Here is a 24,538-nt window from a genome sequence, read left to right as displayed (position 1 = left end):
GTAGCTTCTTTGAACTTCCCCCTTGCATAAGCAGTTGAAGAGTCAGCCAAGGATTTCCAGGGAGTTCATATACAGATTGGAAGGCTCATCCTCTTTTCCCTCAATTTCCAGCTCCTCTGGCAGTCTTGAACTGTATCTTCTAATACCTCAAGCCAATAAAACTGTGGCTTCCTACTTGAATTTCAGCCATCTCACACTGCACAGGCTAGGAGTGCCTTCAGAGAGAAAAGCCATATAATATTCCAGCATGTCTCCCATTTTTGAGGGTCAAATCCTTCAGAGTTGTCTTATATAGTCTTCCAAGTTGTTATCTATGAAAGAATTAGTCTAATACTGACACACTTCATTTTATTGTGTGTTGCTTTATTGCACTTCACAGATACTGTGTTTTTTTAATAAATTGAAGGCCTGTGGTAACCCTGCATCAAGCAAGCCTATTGGTACCATTTTTCTTGCTCTTTTTGTGTCTGCGTCACATTTTGGTAATTCTCACATCATAATATTTCAAACTTTCCCATTATTATTATATTTGTTATGGTGATCAGTGATCTTTGATATTACTACTCTAATTCTTCTGGGGTACCATGAATTATGCCCACATAAGACAGCAAACTTAATTGATAAATGTTGTGTGTGCTCTGAATGTTCCACCAACCAGCCATTCTCCCATGTCTCTCCCTCTCCTTGCTCCTCCCTATTCTCTGAGACACAATACTGAAATTAGGCCAATTAATAACCCTACCATGGCCTCTAAGTAAGTGTTCAAGTGGAAGGGAGAGTTGTACATCTCACTTTAAATCAAAAGCTAGAAATTATTAAGCTTAGTGAGGAAGGAATGTCAAAAGCCAAGACAGGCCGAAAGCTAGGCCTTCTTGTGCCAAACAGCCAAGTTGTGAATGCAACAGAAAAGCTCTTGAAGGAAATTAAAATGTTACTCCAGGGAACACATGAATGATAAGAAACTGAAACAGCCTCATTGCTGATATGGAGAGTTTTAGCAAGGCCCTAACTCTTTTCAATTCTATCAAGGCTAACAGAAGTGAGGAAACTGCACAAGAAAAGTTTGAAGCTAGCAGAAAAAGAAGGAAAGAAGCCTTCTCCATAGCACAAAAGTACAGAGTGAAGCAGCAAGTGCTGATGTAGAAGCTGCAGCAAGTTATTTAGAAGATCTAGCTAAGATAATTGATAAAGGTGGCTATACTAAACAACAGATACTCCATGTAGATAAAAGTCTTATATTGGAAAAAGATGCCATCTAGGACTTTCACAACTAGAGAGAAGTCAATGCCTGGCTTCAAGGCTTCAAAGCCTTCAAGGACAGGCTCTCTTGTTAGGAACAAATGTAGCTGACTTTAAGTTGAAGCCAATGCTCATTTACATTCTAAAAATCCTAAGGCCCTTAAAAATTATGCTGAATCTACTCTGCCTGTGCTCTGTAATTGGAACAAAGCCTGGATGACAGCCCATTTGTTTACAACATAATGTAGTATATATTTTAAGCCAACTGTTCAGACTTACTGCTCAGAAAAAGACATTCCTTTCAAAATATTAAGGCTCCTGGGCGCCTGGGTGGCTCAGATGGTTGGGCGTCTGCCTTCGGCTCAGGTCATGATCCCAGGGTCCTGGGATCGAGCCCCGCGTCGGGCTCTCCGCTCTGCAGGAAGCCTGCTTCTCCCTCTCCCACTCCCCCTGCTTGTGTTCCCTCTCTCGCTGTGTCTCTCTCTGTTAAATAAATAAATAAAATCTTAAAAAAAAAAAAAATTAAGGCTCCTGACAATGTACCCAGTCACCCAAGTGCTCTGATGAGGATATACAACGAGATTAGTGTTGTTTTCATGCCTGCCAACACAACATCCATTCTGTAGCCCATGGATCAAGGAGTAATTTTGACTTTAAAGTCTTAATAGTTAACATTTCATAAGGCTATAGCTGCCACAGATGGTGGTTCCTCTGAAGGATCTGAGCAACATAAACTGAAACCTTCTGGAAAGGATTTACCATTCCAGATGCCATTAAGAACATTTGTGATTTGTAAGAAGTCAAAATATCAACATTAACAGGAGTTTGGAAGAAAGCTGATTCTAGCCCTCCCTGATAACTTTGAGTGGTTTAAGACTTCAGTGGAGGAAGTAACCGCACATGTGTTGGAAGGAACACGAGAACTAGAGTTAGAAGTGGAGCCTGAAAATGTGACTAACCTGCTGTAATTTCAAGGTAAAACTTTAATGGATGAGGAGTCTTATTATGGATGAGCAAAAAAAGTAGTTCTTGAAATGGAATCTATTCTTGTGAAGCCGCTGTGAAGACTAGTAAAATGACAACAGGACTTAGAGCATTATTTAAACTTAATTGATAAAGCAGTGGAAGAGTCTGAGAGGACTGACTCGGATTTTTTTTTTTTTTTAAGATTTTATTTATTTGACAGAGAGAGACACAGCGAGAGAGGGAACACAAGCAGGGGGAGTGGGAGAGGGAGAAGCAGGCTCCCCACGGAGCAGGGAGCCCGATGCGGGGCTCGATCCCAGGACCCCGTGACCATGACCTGAGCCGAAGGCAGTCGCCTAATGACAGCCACCCAGGCACCCCTGACTCGGATTTTGAAAGAAGTTCTACTGTGGGTAAAATGCTATCAAACAGCATCACATGCTACAGAAAAATCATTCATGAAAAAAGAGTCAACTGATGTGGCAAATTTCATAGTCTCATTTTTTCAAACTGCCACAGCTACCCAACCTTCAGCAATCACCACCCTGAGTAGCCAGCAGCCAAACATCAAGGCAAGACCCCTCCACCAGCAAAAAGATTACAACTTGCTGAAATCTCAGAAGATGGTTAGCATTTTTTTAAGCAAAGTATTTTTAAATTAAGGTATGTACATGGTCTTTTTTAGACATAATGCTATTGCACACTTAATAGACCACAGGAGAGCATAAAGGTAACTTTTATACACATTGGGAAGCCAAAAAATTCATTTGACTCACTTTATTGTGAATAAGCATAATGTTGTGGTCTGGAACCAAACCCACCGTATCTCTGAGGTACGGCTGTACAAGCCCCTTCACTACTGAGAACTCATGGGTCTGTTTTTAAAAAAGTAACTTCATCAGTGTAGTTGTGTAAGCTCAAATCCTGGGACTTATCCTTGTCTTGCCTTTCTCTCACTCTTGATAGCTGATCCTTTAGCAAAACACCTGAGTACTATCTTTCAAAAAATCCAGAATGTGAGGGGTGCCTGATGGCTCAGTCGGTTAAGTGTCTGCCTTTGGCTCAGGTCATGATCCCAGGGTCGTGGGTTCGAGCCCCGCATCGGGTTCCTTGCTTGGTGGGAAGCCTGCCTCTCCCTCTGCCTGCCGCTCCCCCTGCTTGTGCTCTCTGTCAAGTAAATAAATAAATAAAAACTTAAAAAAAAAAAAAAAAAGATCCAGAATGTGATCCACTTTTATTGCCTCCATTGCTACCAACTGGTCCAAGCCATTATCTTTGCTCCCCTGAATTATTACAATGCCTCTTAACTGGTCTCCTCGCCCCCTTCATTCTATTCTCCACGTGGTATGAGTGATTGATCCTATTAAAACGTAAGTCATGGGGCGCCTGGGTGGCTCGGTTGGTTAAGCGACTGCCTTCGGCTCAGGTCATGATCCTGGAGTCCCGGGATCAAGTCCCGCATCGGGCTCCCTGCTCGGCAGGGAGTCTGCTTCTCCCTCTGACCCTCCCCACTCTCCTGCTCTCTCTCTCTCTCATTCTCTCTCTCAAATAAATAAATAAAAAAAAAAAGTAAGTCAAATGATGAAATTCCTCTCTTTAAAGCTCTCCAATGCCTTTCCATCTTTGACTCAGAGTAAGTTTTAGAATGGCCCACAAAGCCCTAAAAATATCTAGCTTCTCCATGACCTTTTTGACCTAAGTTCCTAGGACTACCCCTTTTACTCTTTTTTTCCCCCTTAGCCACAAGAGCTTTCTCTTATCTCTTAAATACTCTAGGCATGCTTCTGTTTCAGGGCCTTTGTACTGCTGGCTGCTGTTAACTATGCATCACTATTAACCCCAGATATCCACATGACTCACTCCCTTATCATCTTTAGGTCTTTGTTCAAATGACACTTTCTTAGTGAAGCCCTCCCTGGCTAGACTTTTTAATACTGCAACTCTCCTCATAAGCCTATCCTTCTCTCTTCCCTTTCTCTGCTTTATTTTTGTCCATCTCATTTCCAATATACTATATAATTTTTTTGTTCATCATCTATCATTTAAAATTTCACAAGGGCAAAAATTTTGGTATGTTTTGTTTACTACTGTTTTCTCTAGAGCCTAGGACAGCATCTGGCACATACTAGGCACTCAATAAAATATTTGTTGAATGAATGTATGACTGCAACAATAGTGTTCTTTAGCTACCAAAGAAAAAAATGCTGCAGAACGCAGTGTGTAAAAATATGAGCAGGTGAGGGGCGCCTGGGTGGCTCAGTCGTTAAGCATCTGCCTTCGGCTCAGGTCATGATCCCAGGGTCCTGGGATCAAGCCCCACATCGAGCTCCCTGCTCAGCGGGAAGCCTGCTTCTCCCTCTGCCACTCCCCCTGCTTGTGTTCCCTCTCTCGCTGTGTCTCTCTCTTCAAAAAAAAAAAAAAAAAAAGAGCAGGTGAAAACGAATTCAACCTAAATGTATTGAGATTTATGTTTCAAACATCATCACAGTTTCTTTTATATTGTCCATAGGCTATATGAACTGGAACATTTGATATCACATAAAAGTTGTGTACGCTGTATCTGTGTATATCAGGTCTCCCAAGAGTGGACAATACCTAACCAAGTTTGGAGAACACAGAATGGATTTCAGAGATGAATCTGTTAATAATCTATTATTAGTACTCTTGGTGGAAATTTCAGAAACCTAGAGCAATGGTTCTTAAAGTAATTCAGATGATAATATATCTGGAAGACATGGTGCTCTTTGAAGAACACCATTTATTAAAAACATTTACGACATGGTTTAACGAAGGTAGTAAAAAATGGTCCCTGACATTGAGGATCTTACAGACTAGAGGAAGAGACAGACAAAAGTAAGGACTACATGGTGTGACAGGAGTTATTCCTAAGGTGATAAAGAAACAGAATAAGGGAATAGCTCAACTGAAGTGGCTAGAGGCTTATAACTGACTTCCATAAACAGCTGATAATTGATTTGAGGCTTAAAAGGACAACAAATTACACAGGTGAAGAAGGAAAGAAAGGAATTTCTAGGTATAGCATATGCAAAAGCATGAAGGTAAAAGAGCACATGTTAAAGAGGCTGCAAGTCAATAACTCATTTGATTTCAGCATACAACTAGAAGAACTTTTACTTATAGAAGATGACTACACTCCAATATAGCAATATAAAACCATAATCACAAGCACACATTCATAAAAAACTGTCAATATAATCATGACCGACTGCTGAGTGCCCTATAATACTCATTTGCCACACATTAATCTAGTTGTATTGAAGATAAATTGCATACTATTACTTGTGAGTGATTACCTAAGCAGGCATCTAAACCTTAACAACTTACTTAGGAAAAACCCTTAAAATTGAGAACATTCTATTAATTCCTTTTCCAGTAAAATGGGAAAAGACCATACTATTTGATTCTAAGTAATAAAAATACTTGGTTCAGAATACTAGTGTCCAGTAAGAGGCAGAGTGAAAGACCCAATGATTTAGAGCCATTTATAGAAAATCTGGGAGAGACTCTTTCAGACACCAAAGTCACATAGCAAGTGTAGCAAGAGATTTAACTAGGAGTCTTGGCTATCCAGCAACAGCAAGGAAACAGGAAGTAAGCGAAACATTTGCTTGAACATTCAGAGACTTCAATGGAGCCCATGCATTTCCTCCACATAGGAAAGTCTTTAAATCTTTCATCAGAGGTTTTTAATCTTAAACATAATATAAACAAACACAGTACCTGTATCCTCATTCAGTGTATCTGTGGTAAAAAATTGAGCTGGGTGATGAAGGTGGGAGTGACATGTTACATTATGGTTCACTGACAGCATAAGAAATTTAAAGTAACAGCCTGAATATAAAGGGGATAGAGAAAAACTGTATAAAGCAAACACAGGAACATAAAAGCACAGCAGTCCAAGGCATTTAGCTGGGGAGTAAACAGCTGCACACACCCATAAGCAGCTCTGAAAACACCACTAAATCAAAGCACTACATAATAAGTAATATTATCAATGACAGCCCCAAGTCATCTAGAAAATGTTAACTTACGTTCAATGAATTCTTTTTTAGAAGGCAGGGAAGCATGTAATACATTTTGGAAAAATCCATCAAAATAGTTAAAACAAAAGGCATGGATGCTTAAAACTGTAGGCTTTGATACATAATCTTGAAACTTCATATAATAGAGCTTATTCCTCCAATGTCATTCCAGTAGGTTAAATTTCTTAAGGCCTGAAAACAATGTAATTTCTAATGTGTCTATTTTATACCTTTAGCAGCCTAATCACTCTATAGAATTTTATCCTCATAAGACCACTAGTTAGAACAGAGGTTCTTTTTTTTTTTTTTTTAAAGATTTATTTATTTATTTGAGAGAGCGAGAAAGTACATGAGAGGGGGGAGGGTTAGAGGGAGAAGCAGGCTCCTCGCCGAGCAGGGAGCCCGATGCGGGACTTGATCCAGGGACTCCAGGATCATGACCTGAGCCGAAGGCAGTCGCTCAACCAACTGAGCCACCCAGGCGCCCAGAACAGAGGTTCTTAAGAACTGTAGATGAACTTTGATCTACAAACTCATTGAAAGTATATGCAAAATTTTGTGTCTAGTCCGTATGTGCATTTTTCTGGAGGAAAAAGGCCAAAGCTATCACCTGATTCTTAAAAGTTCTAAGCCAAGAAAGACTTTAGAATACTAGTTCAGATTATAAAATACTTTAAATGAGGAAAAAACAGCTAATTTATTCATGGAGAATGACTAAATTAAATTTTATTTCAATGTACTGTTAATGTAAACGTAACTAGCATATTATGACAGCTACTTTTTTAAAGTTGCTATATATGTGAGAGCACTTATATAGTATTCAACATAAGCTATAACTTCTAAAACATTGCCATAACAAATTATCTGGGTGCCTAAAAATAAAATGACTTTGGTTTCTTATATCTTACTAATACATTTGGCTATATGTAATCATTTTGGTAGAGCCATAATAAGGAATTATGAAACAATTTTTCTTATCACTCTACTCTTCAAAAATCTCCACTGAAGCATTCTACTTAGTTGAATCTACATTCTCTTGAAAGCACCCAATTGCTGGTGTTTGTTATCGTTTCAGAATTTACAGCAGAAGCTCTCCTAACAGATCTTTACCTAACAGAGCTAGTGTATTAACATGTACACTGTAAAACATAACAAATGATGCTCATGGGATGCTGAGTGCTTGAGGGTAACTAGGCTACTATCTGTTAAGCCTGCATCCTTCTGTTTCTGTTGGTTAGGCTGTTTTGTTTATCAACTCCGCTGGGTTGTTCCCAAGCCTATTTATGCGATTTTTCCATATTATAATAATTTACTTAAATATATGTAGAGTGACAAAATAAGTGCTCCCTACTAAGAGGTTTACTGTTTATTTGAAAATCAGGTGAGTGCTTTGAGAAGCTTCAAAAAAGGAGCTCCACACCCATATAAATAAAGTTAATTTATATGTGGGTGACACACCTATAAAAGAGTAGGGGTGACTATCATGAAATCTAATAGGATTCTGTACTTGGATTGCATTTTCAAGATTCACTTTGGAGAAATCAACCAGAAAACTGATGCATTATGGGTATATTTGCACAAGAAAGACAAAGGGAAAATCCAATCTATAGATCCATATTCAAAGAAAAGATCTTGATTCTCTATCAAAAGATTTGGTAAACAAATATATATATATTTAAGATATGTATGTACCTTTTTGTCTGTTTTTAAATGATTCTTGCTTTAAGTGAACATCTTTGTATCCTGATCATCGTGAATAAAGGGGATTCTACTAAATGTGATCCATGATTTAGTTATTAAGTTCTTCTTGCTAAGATACCAGAAGGAGCTAATGGCCTTCTGTGGATCATTTACCCCAAAGGAATGAACTTAAAAAGTGGAATTTTAAGCACCGTGTGAGTCCATTCAGGGACAAACTGTGCCTTTCTGAATCCCTCAAATCACACTGTAGGAAGATGGCTTTCTTTATCCAAACAGCCCATTGCGCTTTCTCATTAAATCATTAGGTAAATCTTTAAAATTTCCATCTTGAAGTTAGCTTGGCCAACAGTCTAGAATGAATCTGATAATTGTAGAAGGAATCACAATCTATGGTATGACTTGAAATTTTTAGCTGATGCTATCCAGCAAACCACTGAAATACTTTCATTTATTAGATACTGATTCTTACCAATTTGGCTCTGAGAGTTAAAAGAAACTTCCAAGTTCTGGATAACTGGAATTTACCAGAGATTTTTTAGAAAACAGAGCATGTGAGGAAAAAAAATGGAATTTACATGGTGTCACTTGTCCAATATTTATTGCATTCTTTTTTTTATTCTTATGTTAATCCCCTACATTACATCATTAGTTTTAGATGTAGTATTCCATGATTCATTGTTTGTGCATAATGCCCAGTGCTCCATGCAGAACGTGCCCTCCTCAATACCCACCACCAGGCTAACCCATCCTTCCACCCCCCTCCCCTCTAAGAACCCTCAGTTTGTTTTTCAGAGTCCATCGTCTCTCATGGTTCGTCTACCCCTCCGATTTCCCCCGCTTCATTCCTCCCCTCCTGCTACCTTCTTCTTCTTTTTTTTTTTTTCTTAACATATATTGCATTATTTGTTTCAGAGGTACAGATCTGAGATTCAACAGTCTTGCACAATTCACAGTGCTTACCAGAGCACATACCCTCCCCAGCGTCTTATTTATTGCATTCTTAATGTGTGTGTATCACTGTGAGAAACTATACACTGCAGTAATATTAGTAAAAAAGTTTGCCAGAGTTATATTAAGCAGCAAAAAAATTATCTTCACTGAGAACCAGGAAAAGGCCCCAAAATAAAGCATAAACACAACTACCTGGCTGTTTGTGGTAGGTGAGCTCTCTGCTTGTTAAGCAGAACCACCGTTTCTTGAAATTCTTTTTCCCGATCCGAGTTCTTCCCTGAGCTCTTTTATACATCTCACTGCCAAAACGACGATAGGAAAATTTAGTTACAAATATTAAAATAGTTCATCCAAGACAAAAACTGTTCTTTAACTTTAAATGACATTAAAGGCTGTGTAAGATCATATTAAGTATATGAAAATGTCTTTGTCATCTATAACTTCTGCATTTATTTTGGCCATGTTAAGGGAATAAAGTCTTTAAATTAATATTTATAATTGTGCTATTCAGAACTAAAAGGGCCAAACTTTAACTCAAGTTCCCCTTTAACTTCCAATGATAACACTACTTCAAGACTGAAGAGTGCTATTACTTTTTAAAAGTACTCTAATATCCATAATCTCATTATATTTACAAAACTACTCTAGGACTGCATGAACAAGGAATCATGCCCATGTGGCATAAAGTTTAAATGACAGTGTGACTTACCTGATGGATGTTACTTAAGCAGTTCTAACACAGAACAAAACCCAGATTTCCTCACTTCCAGACCCATGCTTTTTGTACTATGTAACATCTATACTGACACATGACTTTAATCTCTAAATTCATTAAATTACCCTTCTTTCAGGTGCACAGGCTCACTCGTACCACTGGATTCTTTAGTTTCAGTAGATGAAATTTCATCCAAGAACTAAATAGGGAAATGGGCAAAAATTACACTTTATGATAACATATATCAAAAATTCATTTTATCTTAAATATCACGGATAATATTGTAAAGTTTTTCTTTAAGGAATACACATAATTGTACCTTATAAAGCAAAACACATATTTAATTGTAGAGGAAGTCCTAAGTTACACAATGGATAGGTGTTCTAAAGAGTTTATTCTCAAGTTACTTAAAACCCAGAATATGTTTTTCCCTATAGAAACAGATCAAGCTACAATCCTTAAACTACCATTCTGAAATCTATAAAGCTCTGAATAAAAAGAGTTGTTTTTGTTTTTTGATTTACAGTAAACTCATTTGGGGGCACAACTTAATTTGAACTACCAAAGGTTATTTATAGTCTGTATTTATCTTACTTAATGTGAATATTCATACATTGTGCTCTATAATGTATTTGATTATGGGGTGCTACCTCAGGCTCCATGGGGGTATAATACATAGCACAGACCTATTATCTTTTAAAACTCTGAAAAACCGAATTCTGAAATATTTCTGGTCCCAAAGATTTTAGATCTAGGATTGTGAAACCTATATTATATGTCAGGATCACCAAATTATGGTTCAGTGGCCAAATTCAACCTGCAGCCTGTTGTTTGTAAGGCCTCTGAGTTAAGAACAGTTTTTATATTTTTTAAAGGGCTACAAAAACAAAGAATATGGGACAGAGCCCTTATATGGCCAGCAAAGCCTAAAATATTTACTCACTGGCCCTTTACAGAAAAGATTTTGCTGAATTCTATTATGTATAACTGACTGTAGCCCTGAGAGACAGTATTCCACAAATTATGAATGAAATGTAATTGGGTTCTCTGGAATAACGTCGAAATCTAATCACCATTTATAAACTTCCCAGGGAGAATGGGAATGTGGTGGCTCAAGAAAGTTTGGAGTACCCATCTCTAGCAATGGCAAGCCACTCTTTTTTTTTTTTTTTTTAAGATTTTATTTATTTATTTGAGAGAGAGAGACTGAGAGAGAGAGCACATGAGAGGGGGGAGGGTCGGGAGGGTCAGAGGGAGAAGCAGACTCCCTGCCGAGCAGGGAGCCCGATGCGGGACTCAATCCAGGGACTCCAGGATCATGACCTAAGCCGAAGGCAGTCGCTTATCCAACTGAGCCACCCAGGCGCCCGGCAAGCCGCTCTTGAGAAGAGCAGTTAGCTTCATCAATATGCTACCTTGACTGGTTAAGAGCTTCCTGGCATGTGGCTGTCTCTTCATAGGAAAGAGAAATTAGTATTTCAAGGAACAATTCTTGTTCTTAGAGAGGAATTCTATTTTGTCCCCTAAATGAGCTACCTCTTTGTCTAGTCCTTGCTTTTTCCTTTATACTTTTCTATGTCGTCCCACTTGGAACTAAAAAAAAAAAGTACATTCATGACACTGAGGCACATGCGCCTAATCTAAAGTAGAATTTGTGGGGAGTCATATTCTCTCAAGACTGGCTTAAGATTGCCCACTAGAAGCCACACTTATAATTTTTTCCAATGTTTACTTCTAGCACGTAAGAAGGAAATCTTGGTAAATGAGGGAACAAGAACAGAGCTTCTTTTGCATTATATGTGGTGATACAGAACAGGTATATAAGGGAACTAAATGGAATGATGTGGATGGAACTAGAGGGTATTATGCTAAGTGAAATAAGTCAATCACAGAAAGAAAATTATCATATGATCTCACTGATATGTGGAATTTGAAGAAACAAGGCAGAGGATCATAGGGGAAGGGAGGGAAAAATGAAACAAGATGAAACCAGAGAGGGAGACAAACCATAAAAGACTCATCTCAGGAAACAAACTGAGAGTAGCTGGAGTGGAGGGGGGTGGGAGGGATGGGGTGGCTGGGTGATGGGACATTGGGGAGGGTATGTGCTATGGTGAGCACTGTGAATTGTGTAAAACTGATGAATCACAGACCTGTATGTACCCCTGAAACAAATAATACATTATATGTTAATAAAAAAAAAATGGGGCACCTGGGTGGCTCAGTCGGTTAAGCGTCCGACTCTTGATTTTGGCTCAGGTCATGATCTCAGGGTTATGAGGTAGAGCTCCTGCTTAAGATTCTCTCTCTCACTCTTCCTCTGCCCTTCCCCTGAATCTCTCTTGCGCACTTTCTCTTTCAAATAAATAAAAATCTTAAAAATACATATATACAAGGGAACTAAACAAGTGTCCTATCACATCTTCAGTTCTTATAGATGGACCATCCACTAATGGAGGGTAAGAGACATACTTGAATATTTTTAGTATTTGCCTGAAAGCACTGATTTATTTATTTGAAAAATATTATTTATTTATGATTATTACATTTATTATTTCTTATATTTATAAGGAACTATGTATGGGGTAAATACAATTATATAAAGTGAGAGAAAACACAATAATTAAGATGAACTACGGGGAGGGTGAATGTAGGTCCCAATTTGCTCAGGGCCATCCCTGTCTACAGCTGTGGTCCCAACATTATCAACAGTACTCATTTTCACTTATTTTTTAATTTTAAAGATTTTATTTATTTGACAGAAACACAGCAAGAGAGGGAACACAAGCAGGGGTAGTGGGAGAGGGAGAAGCAGGCTTCCCCGTGCAGGGAGGCACCTGGGAGGGGAGCCCAATGCGGGCTCGATCCCAGGACCCCCGGGATCATGACATGAGCCGAAGGCAGATACTCAACGACTGAGCCACCCAGGCGCCCCTCATTTTCACTCTTTAAAGTGTCCATGTTTGGACAGTAAATTATATGGCCACTCTGTTAATAGAACTATCCATGCCGCCCTTCCTAAAATCTGTGGGAATAGCACACCAGTACAAAATGAGAAACTGGGCCTCATAGGCTTTTGCAATTTCTAGCAATACACGTATCCAGACTTAGCTAGTAAATAATAAAGAAAACTCTTAGGTTAGGGCAAAATATCCTATCCTAGTTTAGGAGTCTAGATCCACATCTAAAACAGGAGATAGCCCATGAGAATGTGAGTAGGTGACACAGGACAGATCAGGAACAGGCTCAACTCCTGGCACTCTTAAATATTTGCTGCACTGACATTATCAACTCTACACATTCTTATTATACCAGGGGAAAAAAAAAATCAGCTGCTACCACAGCCTAGGTCATAAAAAATGGCAAAACAACCCTAAAATAAAATACAATACATCATAATCTTGCCAACAAAAGTCTGCCTACACTGTCCCACAAATGTTTCAACAATGTCCTACAAATAAAAGAGCAGCTTTTCCTTTGCCTATTTTTTTTTTTTTTTAAGATTTTATTTATTTGACAGCGAGAGAGGGAACACGAGCAGGGGGAGTGGGAAAGGGAGAAGCAGGCTGCCCACTGAGCAGGGAGCCCAATGTGGGGCTCAGTCCCAGGACTCTGGGATCATGTCCTGAGCTGAAGGCAGACGCTTAACGGACTGAGCCACCCAGCCGCCCCTCCTTTGCATATTCTTTTCAAAGTCTTTCTCCTCAAAAGCCTTCAGTGGTTGCCTAAAAAGATTTTGGTTGAACTTGCACTATTCTAAATGAAAAAAATTCCAACTGGCTTTATTTTTTTTAAATCATCATTTTCATTTACTGAATCCCTGTAAGAATTCTAAGCACACACACAAAAAAGTACAGACATATACTTCAATAAAATACACTCTTGGCAGTCAACTACGAATCAATCATGCTACAGAAATTGAATAAAATCTTTATAATTTGGCCTTACTAATTTTGATTCATTAAATCAGAATCATGATAAATACAGTACTTTCTTCAAGCCAAATTTAGATGTACTTCAAAGTAACTTTACAAATTTTAGGGTTTTACAATAAAGCTACATTTTGTTTAGAATGATTCAGAACTAAAGACTCAAGAAATTAAAGATTCTTTCAAAACATTCTTGATTTCTAAGTACAGCAATTTTTGTATGTTATAGGCCTCATGTTAGGATATTATACACTGTAGTCTTTTGTACATTTACAATACATTTTAATTTATAGTAACTTTCCTCAGGTTACTACCATAAGCTTATATCGTTTATAAACTGTTTAATAATTCATGTATTTTTTTACTATGACAAGTACCCACTATATATCAGGCACCATACTAAGACTTTACCCCCCCAGACCAGAGGTTCTCAATCAGAAACAATTTTGTTCCTCAGGGAACACCTGGCAATGTTAACAGACATTTTTCGTTGTCAAAACTAGAAGCATCTAATTGGTAGAGGCCAAGAATGCTGCTAAACATCCTGCAATGCACAAGGCAGCCCCTCACAATCAAGAATTATCTGACCCAATTGTCCATAGTGTTGCTGTTAAGAAACCCTAACTCTAGCTATTTGTCATCTGTGTTACTAAGACAGTGGCAACAGCAGCTGTTGTTAAACGTTTAGGTATTTCCACAGTGAAAAATCTCATAGTTTTGTACGGGAGAAGAAAGGAAGGAAAAGACAGGCCTCTTTACATTTGATGTACAGTTTAAATGTTATTTTTTTATCTTTTTTTAAAGATTTTATTTATTTATTTGAGAGAGTGAGAAAGAGAGAGCACATGAGAGGGGGGAGGGTCAGAGGGAGAAGCAGACTCTCTGCTGAGCAGGGAGCCCGATGCGGGACTCGATCCTGGGACTCCAGGATCATGACCTGAACCGAAGGCAGTTGCTTAACCAACTGAGCCACTCAGGCGCCCTAAACGTTATTTTTTTAAACTGGGGGTTGACTTCTAGGAATAACATGAAATGCTAACATTTCCCCAACCTACATGATAAGAAATGTTAATATTTCTAGAGTAAAACAATCATACCTTTTTAACTGCTATAATATACCCTTCTTCTTGAAACATTTTGAAAAATTCACACATGAACGTCTCTTTGAAACTTGACTAGGAAAAAAAAAATCACACAGAATTTATATATGTTAAATATTAGAGAACTAAGAATATAATGAACTGCATTTCTAAGCTGAGGATTAAGGCCTTAAAGGATTCAATCATATATTTCCAGAGAGTTATAGGATTTGGAGTGGGATTTCTTTCAACAACTGTTAGATGATTATGGCACAAACAGATTCATAGAAGGTTCTTGCATCTGTTCACTAGACTCTCTCCTCTGCTTAGACATATTAGTTTATTTTTTTTTTTACAAATTTAAACATTTACTAATTCACTTAAAAATAATAATACATGTTAATGTAAATTACATTTTAAAATGAAAAGCAACTATATCTTCCAAAACAAAAAAATTAGAAGATTGACTATATTTTTTTGCAAATGTCTTTAATTAGATATATTAGTTTAAATAAAACTTTGTTAACAGGTGACGAAGACACAACGGCTATCTAAAAGATGGCTACTGCATCTGTATATGCATATTTTTGGTTATGCTTTGTTTTTAATTTGGAAGGGAATAAGTGAGAGAGAAGGGATCATAAGGTATAACAAGATTTAGAAGTGTGAATACAAAGCAAAAGATATAAAGACTTACCTTGCTTTTGGACAGACTCCCCCAGCTTCCCAAAGTTTGAATGGTTTTTGAGATGAGGGTTAATGTTCTAATTGTCTGTGGATCCTAAAGAATGTAAAAAAGACACAAAACTCCTGTTAAGTTTTTAAGAAACAGAATTTGTGTTAAGAGGTAGAATAGAGTGAACAGGCTATCAGTGCTTTAATGCAGGGATTCAAAAATGTTCATTCAAACGACTGGTGTCATTAAACTCTAGTTTACAATGGGCACAACTCACTAGACTAAGGAATTAAGAGACTAAAGAAGCCAGATGTCATTTATAATTCCTCCCAAAGTAATTGTATTCAATAATTTGTTACTTCTGAAAGCCATACTTTAATTAATGCTATATATGTTGTTTTGTACAGTACGGCAGCTTGAATTACCTAACAAATTGTATTCACTTTTGAAATGTCAATCACATCTACTTTTTCTACCTTGTAACTTAAAACCGCAGTTTCTAGATTTTCTGTACTCAACCCAATTCAATAACTGATACAGCTTGTACAATCAATCATTTTCATCATGGAAGCGAAAACCTAACTAAACTTTAGAAATGAGAAGTTATCCGGTTCATGTAGGATCTTAGCAGAAGGTAACTATTTGGGTCTGTTATCCAAGGTATTTTTCAGGCCTGCCTACCAGAAAAACTAAATATAAATAAAATGGATTAAACAATTCCCCCGATGAGTCCTTGCTCCCTCCTCCCTTTTTTAAATTGAGGTATAATTTACATACAGTGAATTGAACAGATTTTAAATGTACATAACCCATTGAGTTTCCACCAATCCATATTATCTGTATAATCTATTCTCCTATCACATATAGAATTTCTTTATTTTGGAGATTCAAATAAACAATATCTTCCACCAAAACACAGACTTAAGAAAACTTAGATACAGAAATTGCTTTAGTTTAGTTTTTGGTTACATTCTTAGTATCCCCACATTGAAAATGACAGTGAATGTGAAGGAGAAGAAACGACCAGGATGTAAGGCAATCTGGAAAAAAAGGAATATCTGGGATATAGTCATTATGATATATTTATGAAATAGTTACACACCTTAATTAAGGTTATTCAGAAATATTTTATCTAGAACATCCAGGATTCCATCATATGTATAAAAGGTCCCTACAATTCCCTGCCTTTGAAGAATGTAAGATTCTTAACAATGGCTAATAAACTGAATTTGAACTGAATTTCACCAAGACTTCCCTGTTCAAATGTGGTTTTAAAATCACTGTTTTAATTTTTATTTTTTTTTATTTTTTTATTTTTTAATTTTTTTTTAAGATTTTATTTATTTGCGAGAGAGAGAATGAGAGACAGAGAGCATGAGAGGGAGGAGGGTCAGAGGGAGAAGCAGACTCCCTGCTGAGCAGGGAGCCTGACGTGGGACTCGATCCCGGGACTCCGGGATCATGACCTGAGCCGAAGGCAGTCGCTTAACCAACTGAGCCACCAGGTGCCCCTAAAATCACTGTTTTAGGTTATGATTTCCCTGAACTAAAAAAAAAAGAGCAACGCATATTTATACAATTTCTGCATATCAGATATTTGTTTACATCAACATGACCCTCACTACTATGTGACAATCATATCATTTAGCTACTACTGATTCCCTGGTGTACTCTACATACAAGCGGTTCTAAATTATTCCCCTGCTACCATCTGCCATCGTAGGTTTTTATGCATGTCCAGTATCTTAGACATCTGGTACCTAGCACACAGCCTGGCAGAGGCATCTAGTAGATGCCTTATAACATTTATTAAATTCAACTGAAATGTTGAATCTCTCACCTCAAAACAACATATCTTTTTCTTTTTTCCTTATATTAGGTTGAACCATAGGAAATTACTATTATTTGACTACTTTTGATCTACAAAACACAAAACAACTTCATACGGTTTCCCATACCTCAAAGGAGGAATTACTCTTTTCCTAAGGTTTACACCCATCATTTTTTCTTTTCAAGACAATCTGAATCCTCCAGGATACTGACCTGGTTATTAGCAAGCCCTCTTCTCTCTTCACTTTTCTCCTTTTCTGCTGGTTTCTTCTCCTCTGTTTAAACCACATACAGATTTTCCCATTTTGGAGAAGACTCATCATTTAACCAGCTCCCTCTCTGAGCTACTATCTTTCCCTTACCAAACATTATCCAAGTGTCTACTTGTCTGTGTATGTACTCGGGATACACAAACTTGAAAAAGATCCAACCCTTGCTCTTAGGTATTGACAGTCCACATTCAGAGACTGTAAACAGATGATTATTAAACAGTATGACAAACGTCAAGACAGAGAGAGCCACAGGATGCTACAGGTATACGTAAGAGAGGAACCAAACTCAGACTAGACAGAGAAGTCTGCCTTGGCTGAGTCTTGAAAGGAGCTATCATATTTAAAAATTAGCATTTAAAAAAAATTACTCATTCATGTGTGTATGTACACACATGTACATGTTTGATTTTGCCTATGTCTTTTACTAGCCACAGGGCAAGCTCAATTTTGATATATTTCCTGGGTAAAAACTACATTTACCTATTTATTTTTTAATCTTCTGAAATCCAATTTTTTTTGTATTCTACTAAAACTGGTTTCTCAAACTTCGAAGAACTTCTAAATGTGAAATCCAACCATTAATTGATTCTCCTCCCAAACCACTCTTACTTTCAATACTGGTCTTGACAATCCCATCACTCCCAGGTTCCTGGGATTACTTCTTGCTCTTAACTTCCATAGTATGCATTAACTTGGTAAAAACCAGGTACTCGTTTTAGATGATGTATCTTACATATTTGTCCTATTTTCCCAATTAGAATGAAAAGTTCTTAAAAAGAGGGGGTAAGTTTACACTTAAAAGCGAACAATAAAGTTATATGATTATATGACACAGTACGGACCAGTCCTTCTAGCATACTGATTGGAAAAGTGAAGTAAAATACAAAGTCTGTGGCTAGAAGGACTTTATTGCAACATCTGTTATAGAAATATGCAAAGCCAGGCCTGAATACAAGGCAGGGCCCCAAGCTCCGAGGCAGGAGTTCTGTTTATATCCAGAATGCTGCTACTAAGCTTTTTCAGACCCAGAATTCTGCACAGCTTCAGGAACACAGCCACAAGAAAGGACAATCCTGTGATCAAAAAGACACTGGCCCGCTCTCTGCTGCAGCTATTCACAGACTCTTTGTCCTTTGGCAAGAAAGGGTGTGTCGCTGCAACAGTAGCATGGCTCTGTTCAGCTGCCAAAGTGAAATGAGTGGGCAACGTCAGGCAGCTGTGAAGAGGAGTGGCCTTCAAAGCCCAGGTTTAACTCTAAAACTCATGTGTCTTCTCTACCCCGTGTAAGTTTCTGAAGGGCAGAGAGTGTCTTCCTCATCACTGCATCTCTAGCACTGAGCACAGTGATGCAAACACCACAGGTGTTTGAACACCTCACTGCCTAAGAGGCAGGAAAGAAGAGGGGTGAGCTCAAAGATTGGGAAGACTGAAGGAGACAGCATTCCAGTTTAACCAGTTCCAACTGAGTGAGATCAAATCATATTTGATCAGTTGTGTGACCATGGAGAAATTGCTGAATTGTGATATTCTTATCTGCAAATGGGGATGATAACAGGATTTACTTTACAGGGAGGACCAAGTAAGTTAAAACACAAAGTACTTAGAACAAGGCCTACTACAAAGTCCTAAGTATATGTTGGCTATTATTATTATGTGTTATACCAATCAGCAATGAAAGCAATTAGAGAAGATTATAAAATATCTGGAACATAAAAGGTTAAAGAATCAGCAAATATACTCCACATGAGAAGGAAAGAAAGAGCAAAAATAAGGAGTTTTAAAATGTTAAGAAACATGTATATCTATGCAGTACAGATTCAGATATAAATTAAATAGGACTTCAGAACATCTTTAAAGTTTTAAATCTCATAGATTTGTAGTATCAGGTGAATAAAAAGTAAAAAATGTGGAGATACCAAACAAATTATGTTCCAATCAAAGTTTCTACACCTTTCAGAAATGAGCCTCTTCAAATTTCTGTGAGATTTAAAAATACCTGTGAGATTAAACTAAACCTGTAACTCATGAAAAAACAAAAACAAAAACAACCCTATGGAAATTTACAAACACACACAATAGTGGAGGGTAAATATAATGGATCCTCTTTGTACCTATCATCAAGCTTCAACAACTATCAACATTTTATTACTCTTGCACAGTATCTGTTAACAGCAACAAAAATTGGAATTTTCAGCCTTCTCTGAAAGACTGAAATGGCCAAGGAAAATGTCCAGTAAATTTAAGTACCAGTTATAAGAAAACAGTCAAGTGAAACTGGCTTGTTATTTTATCTTTTTTAAATTTCAGTAAAAATAAGTAAACATGGAATAAAGCTTTGAGAAGAACAACACTTACTGGATGATGAGGTCGCAAATGAAAAGTATGAGGTGATACTACGGCTACAGCAAAGAAACGAAGAAATACAAAGCTGCTCACTGCAGAATACTGAACATGAGGGTCATCTGCAGGAAAAAAATGGTGAAATGTCATGCACAAAAACACTGAATCAAAAGATGACAAAATAAAAAGATATTGAAAAAACATGTAAACTTAACAGGAGATCAATATAATTTGTCTAGTTGGGGGGGACTGAGTTGATGAAATGATAGTAATGATTATGACTAAATTAAAGGAAAAATCTATGACTAAAAAAATCTCAAAGGAATAATATAAAAATTTAAATAAAGAAAGGCAAAGCTACCAGGTTTTCAGGAATATTTTAATTTGGAAAAAGACCTCTTTCCTCATCTGCAAGAAAGACTTCTGAAATTGCAACAAACATAAAAGTAGTATCTAGCACCACCTAGTGGTAATACTGAATCCTTTAAGACTAGGATAGATTATTTTCAGTTTTAAAATATTGTTTCAATTTTCCCCTCAAAAGTCTTGATAATATCAAAGACAATGCAATAAAAACAACGGGTAGGTATCTTTCTTTTAAAAAAGCAATCAATATGCCATATAAAAATGAAGATGAACTGAAGACAACTTGCGGTTTTTGTCATTCACCTACAGCTTTTGTTTCAAACTGGAGTCAATACTTAACCCAACAGTCATGACAGGGAAGCAGGTAGTGAGGGGAAAAAGTCTGGATTTGGTTTGAGTTTAAACTCTTATAAGCCACTCAACAGGTAGTCATGGGCAAGTCATTTAACTTGTAGTTCTTCAATAATACTTGCTGCTGCCCACTCACTCTCTCCTCCCTACTCTCTACTCATCTTCCCAGGGTAACAGAAGAACAAATGAGAAAATACGAAAATATTTTATGACAACAAAACTATCACTACTGTAGTCTACTGAGGATATGAAAACATATTAATATTTAAGCCAACAAAAAAAGGTGACACATTTGCATTTATATAAAGCCGTATGTTTCAGATAATTTCTATAAACAGAATTAAACCTATTTTTTAAAGCCAAGTTCACTGGGTAGTACAGAGTATAATGACTAGCAATATGCTTTGGAATAGGCCAAGCCCAGGCTGGAGACCCTTCTTGTCTGCTGGCCATGTCTTGGACCTTGAGCGAGTTATATAACGTTTCTAAACCTCAGTTTCATTATTTACCTAAGGGGAGCAGTACCTCATGCCTCATGTGGTGGTGTGAACATGAGAGTAGGAGGAGTAGGAGATAATGCAGGCTAGCACCGTGTGTTCACTCACTAAATACTCAATGTGCCTGTCATGATTTAACTATTTAAAAATATAATTTCAGTGAGTAGTTCTTCTTGCCATATGTTAATGTCTCTGCTCCCTTTACTTGTGCTGTAAAGACTAGATTTAGTATACTTATTTGAAGTTGATTGTTTATGTCTTTAGTAGAATTAGCAAAGGCATCTGCGCCTGAATTTATACACATTAGTTAGACAACTCAGCCCTACGACTTTAGCACTGGGTAAATTTAGTGGAGGGGCAGATAAATGCACACACCATGCGTGAGTGTGCACGCACACACACACACACACAAGAACAAGATAAAATAGCAACATTTCTTCAGATGGTTACAGAAGTCTCACTTAAGAGTCTCACACAGCTGGGTAAGATCAATAATTTAAGTAGCCACCTTACCTCCTCCCTCTTCCCCCTATTACAATAAACAGATCTGGAAAGACAGCTATGGCAAGTTTATTTACTTATCAGAGATGCATATAATTAGAATAATTCTAAATATTGACAACCAGAGATAGCAACTCTTATTTTTATGATATGTTTCTAAACAAAGCCCTGACATAGCTATTCTACCAAATTAAAGCATGTATTGACTGATATATGTACCTCAAAATTCTACGTCTGTTGCAACAGAGATGTTTCTAATGTCTCAAACCCATTTCTGTAAAAATGTCCCACCACCAAAACCTTAGCATTCTCAAACTGTCAAATCTAGTCAGTTGTATTGAACTAAAAATTCTCATTATTTAAATGCAATAAATAAATAAATAAATGCATGAAGTGAAAAAGGTACAAATGACAAAGGCGTTTTTGTTTATTACATTTAACAATCTCCTAAGTACCGAGTATAAATGTTTATTTATGTTACAGTTCTAAATGTTTGCCTTTCTTAAAAATAATTTTTGATTTGCTTTTTGTAATAAGTTGTCATTATATGGAAATAAACAATACGTTTTGAGATTGTAAGGAAATTAAACTAGATGTTTCATAAAAAAGCTGTAATTATTTTGCAAAGACTGTACCTATAAACCTTAAACATTTCACATAAGCCAAATCCACAGTAAATCTATTAAAAAAAAATCAAATACAGAAAAAGAAATGGCATGTTTTAGTAAAACAAGGCACTTACTAGGAAATCTTTGAGTAGCCATTTGCCTTAGAGAATAAAAGGTATCACACATTACAGTGGGGCAGCTCATACTTGATTTTACAATTGTACTGAATAACTTGTCTACATAGTAGCGTAGATTCTCCTGTAGAATTTAACAAGGTAAACATCAGGATTTTAACTTTTACACATTTTCCATAGTCTTTATGGAAAACAATGCAGTGAAAATGAGATTAGGCAGTTACTATCTAGTATACTAAAGCTCTGCTTCCCTTCTCTAAACTCACTCAGTTAAAGGACAATTTACATCTTGACCTCATTTAACAAATTTGATTGAGATTAGCTAAATATAACTGGTGAATGTATGGAATAAACTTCACAAGAAGCAACAGAGAATAAAATCATCCAAAGGGAAATCAGGGAAATAACTCGGACATGCAGGCACACGGACACTGTGGCAATTTTATTTAGTGCAATGAAAACCTGTGACTCTAACATAATCACTGTTTTCCCAGAGACAACTAAAATGTTGGTTGACCAAGTCATTGTGCCACTTAGCCTGGTCAGTCTGACCCCAAAGGGTCTAGACTGCAACCAGATACAGCCTTATTCCACTATTGTTACTAGAGCCAAAGAGAGATAATCAGGAACAAAAATAAAGTGAAACCCCATGACAAAGTAACATTCTAAAAACTAGACACAGGAACTACTAATAGTGTGGGCATTAAGTAAAGAATAAAAAGCACTACATCCTTCCACATAGCATTATGGAAGATTATGTTTGGGAGAAGGCCCATTTTAATGCAATTATAAAGATAACAAGGACTTACCTTATTATTTTCTACATTATCTCCCTCTTTCAATTTAATAGGATCGATTTCACATGATTTTGAGGATTCACATATCTGGAAGATAGATTAATTTTTCATTTAATTTGCTTTTCTAAATAATTTGGCAAAATGAAAATAACTATTATTTTTCTGATAATACAATTATAAAAATTAAAACCATAACATTTATAACCCCCATCCATAGATAATGTATTGCAAAAGAACTGTCAAAATTCACTTCTAATATATTTGAAACTCTAACTAAAACCGAAATCTAGTAACAACAACAACAACAAAAAGAAAGAAATCCAGTAACAACAACAACAAAAAATCATGTAGATTATACTCAATGTGCCCTTCAAGTAACAATCCACTGATGGAAAGGTACTTCTGAAGGGCTCAGCCTTATTCTTTCAGTAGTACATGAACGGGTGTATGATCCCTGTCACTAGGTCACTTGATGAAAGAGAGGCCACAGAGACTTCAATTATCAGAGGTATAGCCCATACCTCATCTAGAATAGGTTTTAATGTGACTTTCAGGTAGTGCCCTCCCACTATTTTCATCATCTCATCCAGACATCGGGTAGCCAAAGAATTTCCTCTAAAAATTGTGTTTGCATCTCTGCAATACAAACAGAAATAAGGTGAAACCAAGAGCAGTAAACAAATGCTGTGAAATCAATAGCATGAGATATATGACTTTGGCTATATATACAATTTTAGTAATTTTTACCATCCACTTAAAAAGCTTGCTGCCATGACATGAACAGACATTCCCCAAAGAAGACATACAGATGGCCAAGAGACACATGAAAAAGTGCTCAACATCACTTGGTATCAGGGAAATACAAATCAAAACCACAACGAGATACCACCTCACACCACTGAGAATGGCTCAAATTAACAAGTCAAGAAACGAAAGATGTTGGTAAGGATGCGGAGAAAGGGGAATCCTCTTACACCGTTGGTGGGAATGCAAGCTGGTGCAGTCACTCTGGAAAACAGTATGGAGGTTCCTCAAAAAGTTAAAAATACAGCTACCCTATGACCCAGCAATTATACTACTGGGTATTTACTCCAAAGATACAAATGTAGTGAAAAGAAGGGGCACATGTACCCTGATGTTTATAGCAGCAATGTCCACAACAGCCAAACTATGGAAAGAGCCCAGATGTCCATCGACAGATGAATGGATAAAGATGTGGTATATACATGTACAATGGAATACTACTCAGTCATCAGAAGGAATGAAATCGTGCCATTTGCAATGATGTGGATGGAACTAGAGGGTATTATGCTAAGCAAAATAAGAGAAAGACAATTATCATTATGATCTCACTCATATGTAGAATTTAGTAAACAAAACAGAGGATCATAGGGGAAGAGGGGAAAAAACGAGGCAAAATCAGAGAGGGAGACAAACCATAAGAGACTCTTTTTTTTTTTTTTTTTTTTTTTAAGATTTTATTTATTTGACAGAGAGAGAGATAGCGAAAGCAGGAACACAAACAGGGGGAGTGGGAGAGGGA

The 24,538-nt window shown here is 37.0% G+C and overlaps 1 protein-coding gene across 2 annotated transcripts in view; it reads right to left on the bottom strand.

Moving 5' to 3' along the window:
- RASA2 (RAS p21 protein activator 2) overlaps positions 1-24,538 on the bottom strand; it is a 127,349-nt gene that overhangs the window by 14,831 nt on the left and 87,980 nt on the right. Inside the window, exons 12-19 of one of the 2 annotated variants that reach the window (XM_034995995.1) lie at positions 23,517-23,631; positions 23,008-23,082; positions 22,199-22,322; positions 19,757-19,863; positions 15,321-15,404; positions 14,642-14,719; positions 9,741-9,814; positions 9,090-9,199 (exon numbers count right to left, since the gene is read on the bottom strand). In XM_034995995.1, coding sequence (XP_034851886.1) covers positions 9,090-9,199; positions 9,741-9,814; positions 14,642-14,719; positions 15,321-15,404; positions 19,757-19,863; positions 22,199-22,322; positions 23,008-23,082; positions 23,517-23,631 — 767 coding nt within the window. The remainder of the gene's footprint in view (positions 1-9,089; positions 9,200-9,740; positions 9,815-14,641; positions 14,720-15,320; positions 15,405-19,756; positions 19,864-22,198; positions 22,323-23,007; positions 23,083-23,516; positions 23,632-24,538) is intronic. The other variant, XM_034995999.1, reaches the window with a different exon arrangement.

The sequence above is a fragment of the Mirounga leonina genome, unplaced genomic scaffold (genome assembly GCF_011800145.1).
Source record: "Mirounga leonina isolate KUSES-001 unplaced genomic scaffold, KU_Mleo_1.0 Mir_115, whole genome shotgun sequence".
Classification (NCBI taxonomy): domain Eukaryota; kingdom Metazoa; phylum Chordata; class Mammalia; order Carnivora; family Phocidae; genus Mirounga; species Mirounga leonina.
Note: the sequence above shows the minus strand (reverse complement) of the source record. Positions and strands in the feature narration are given on the sequence as shown.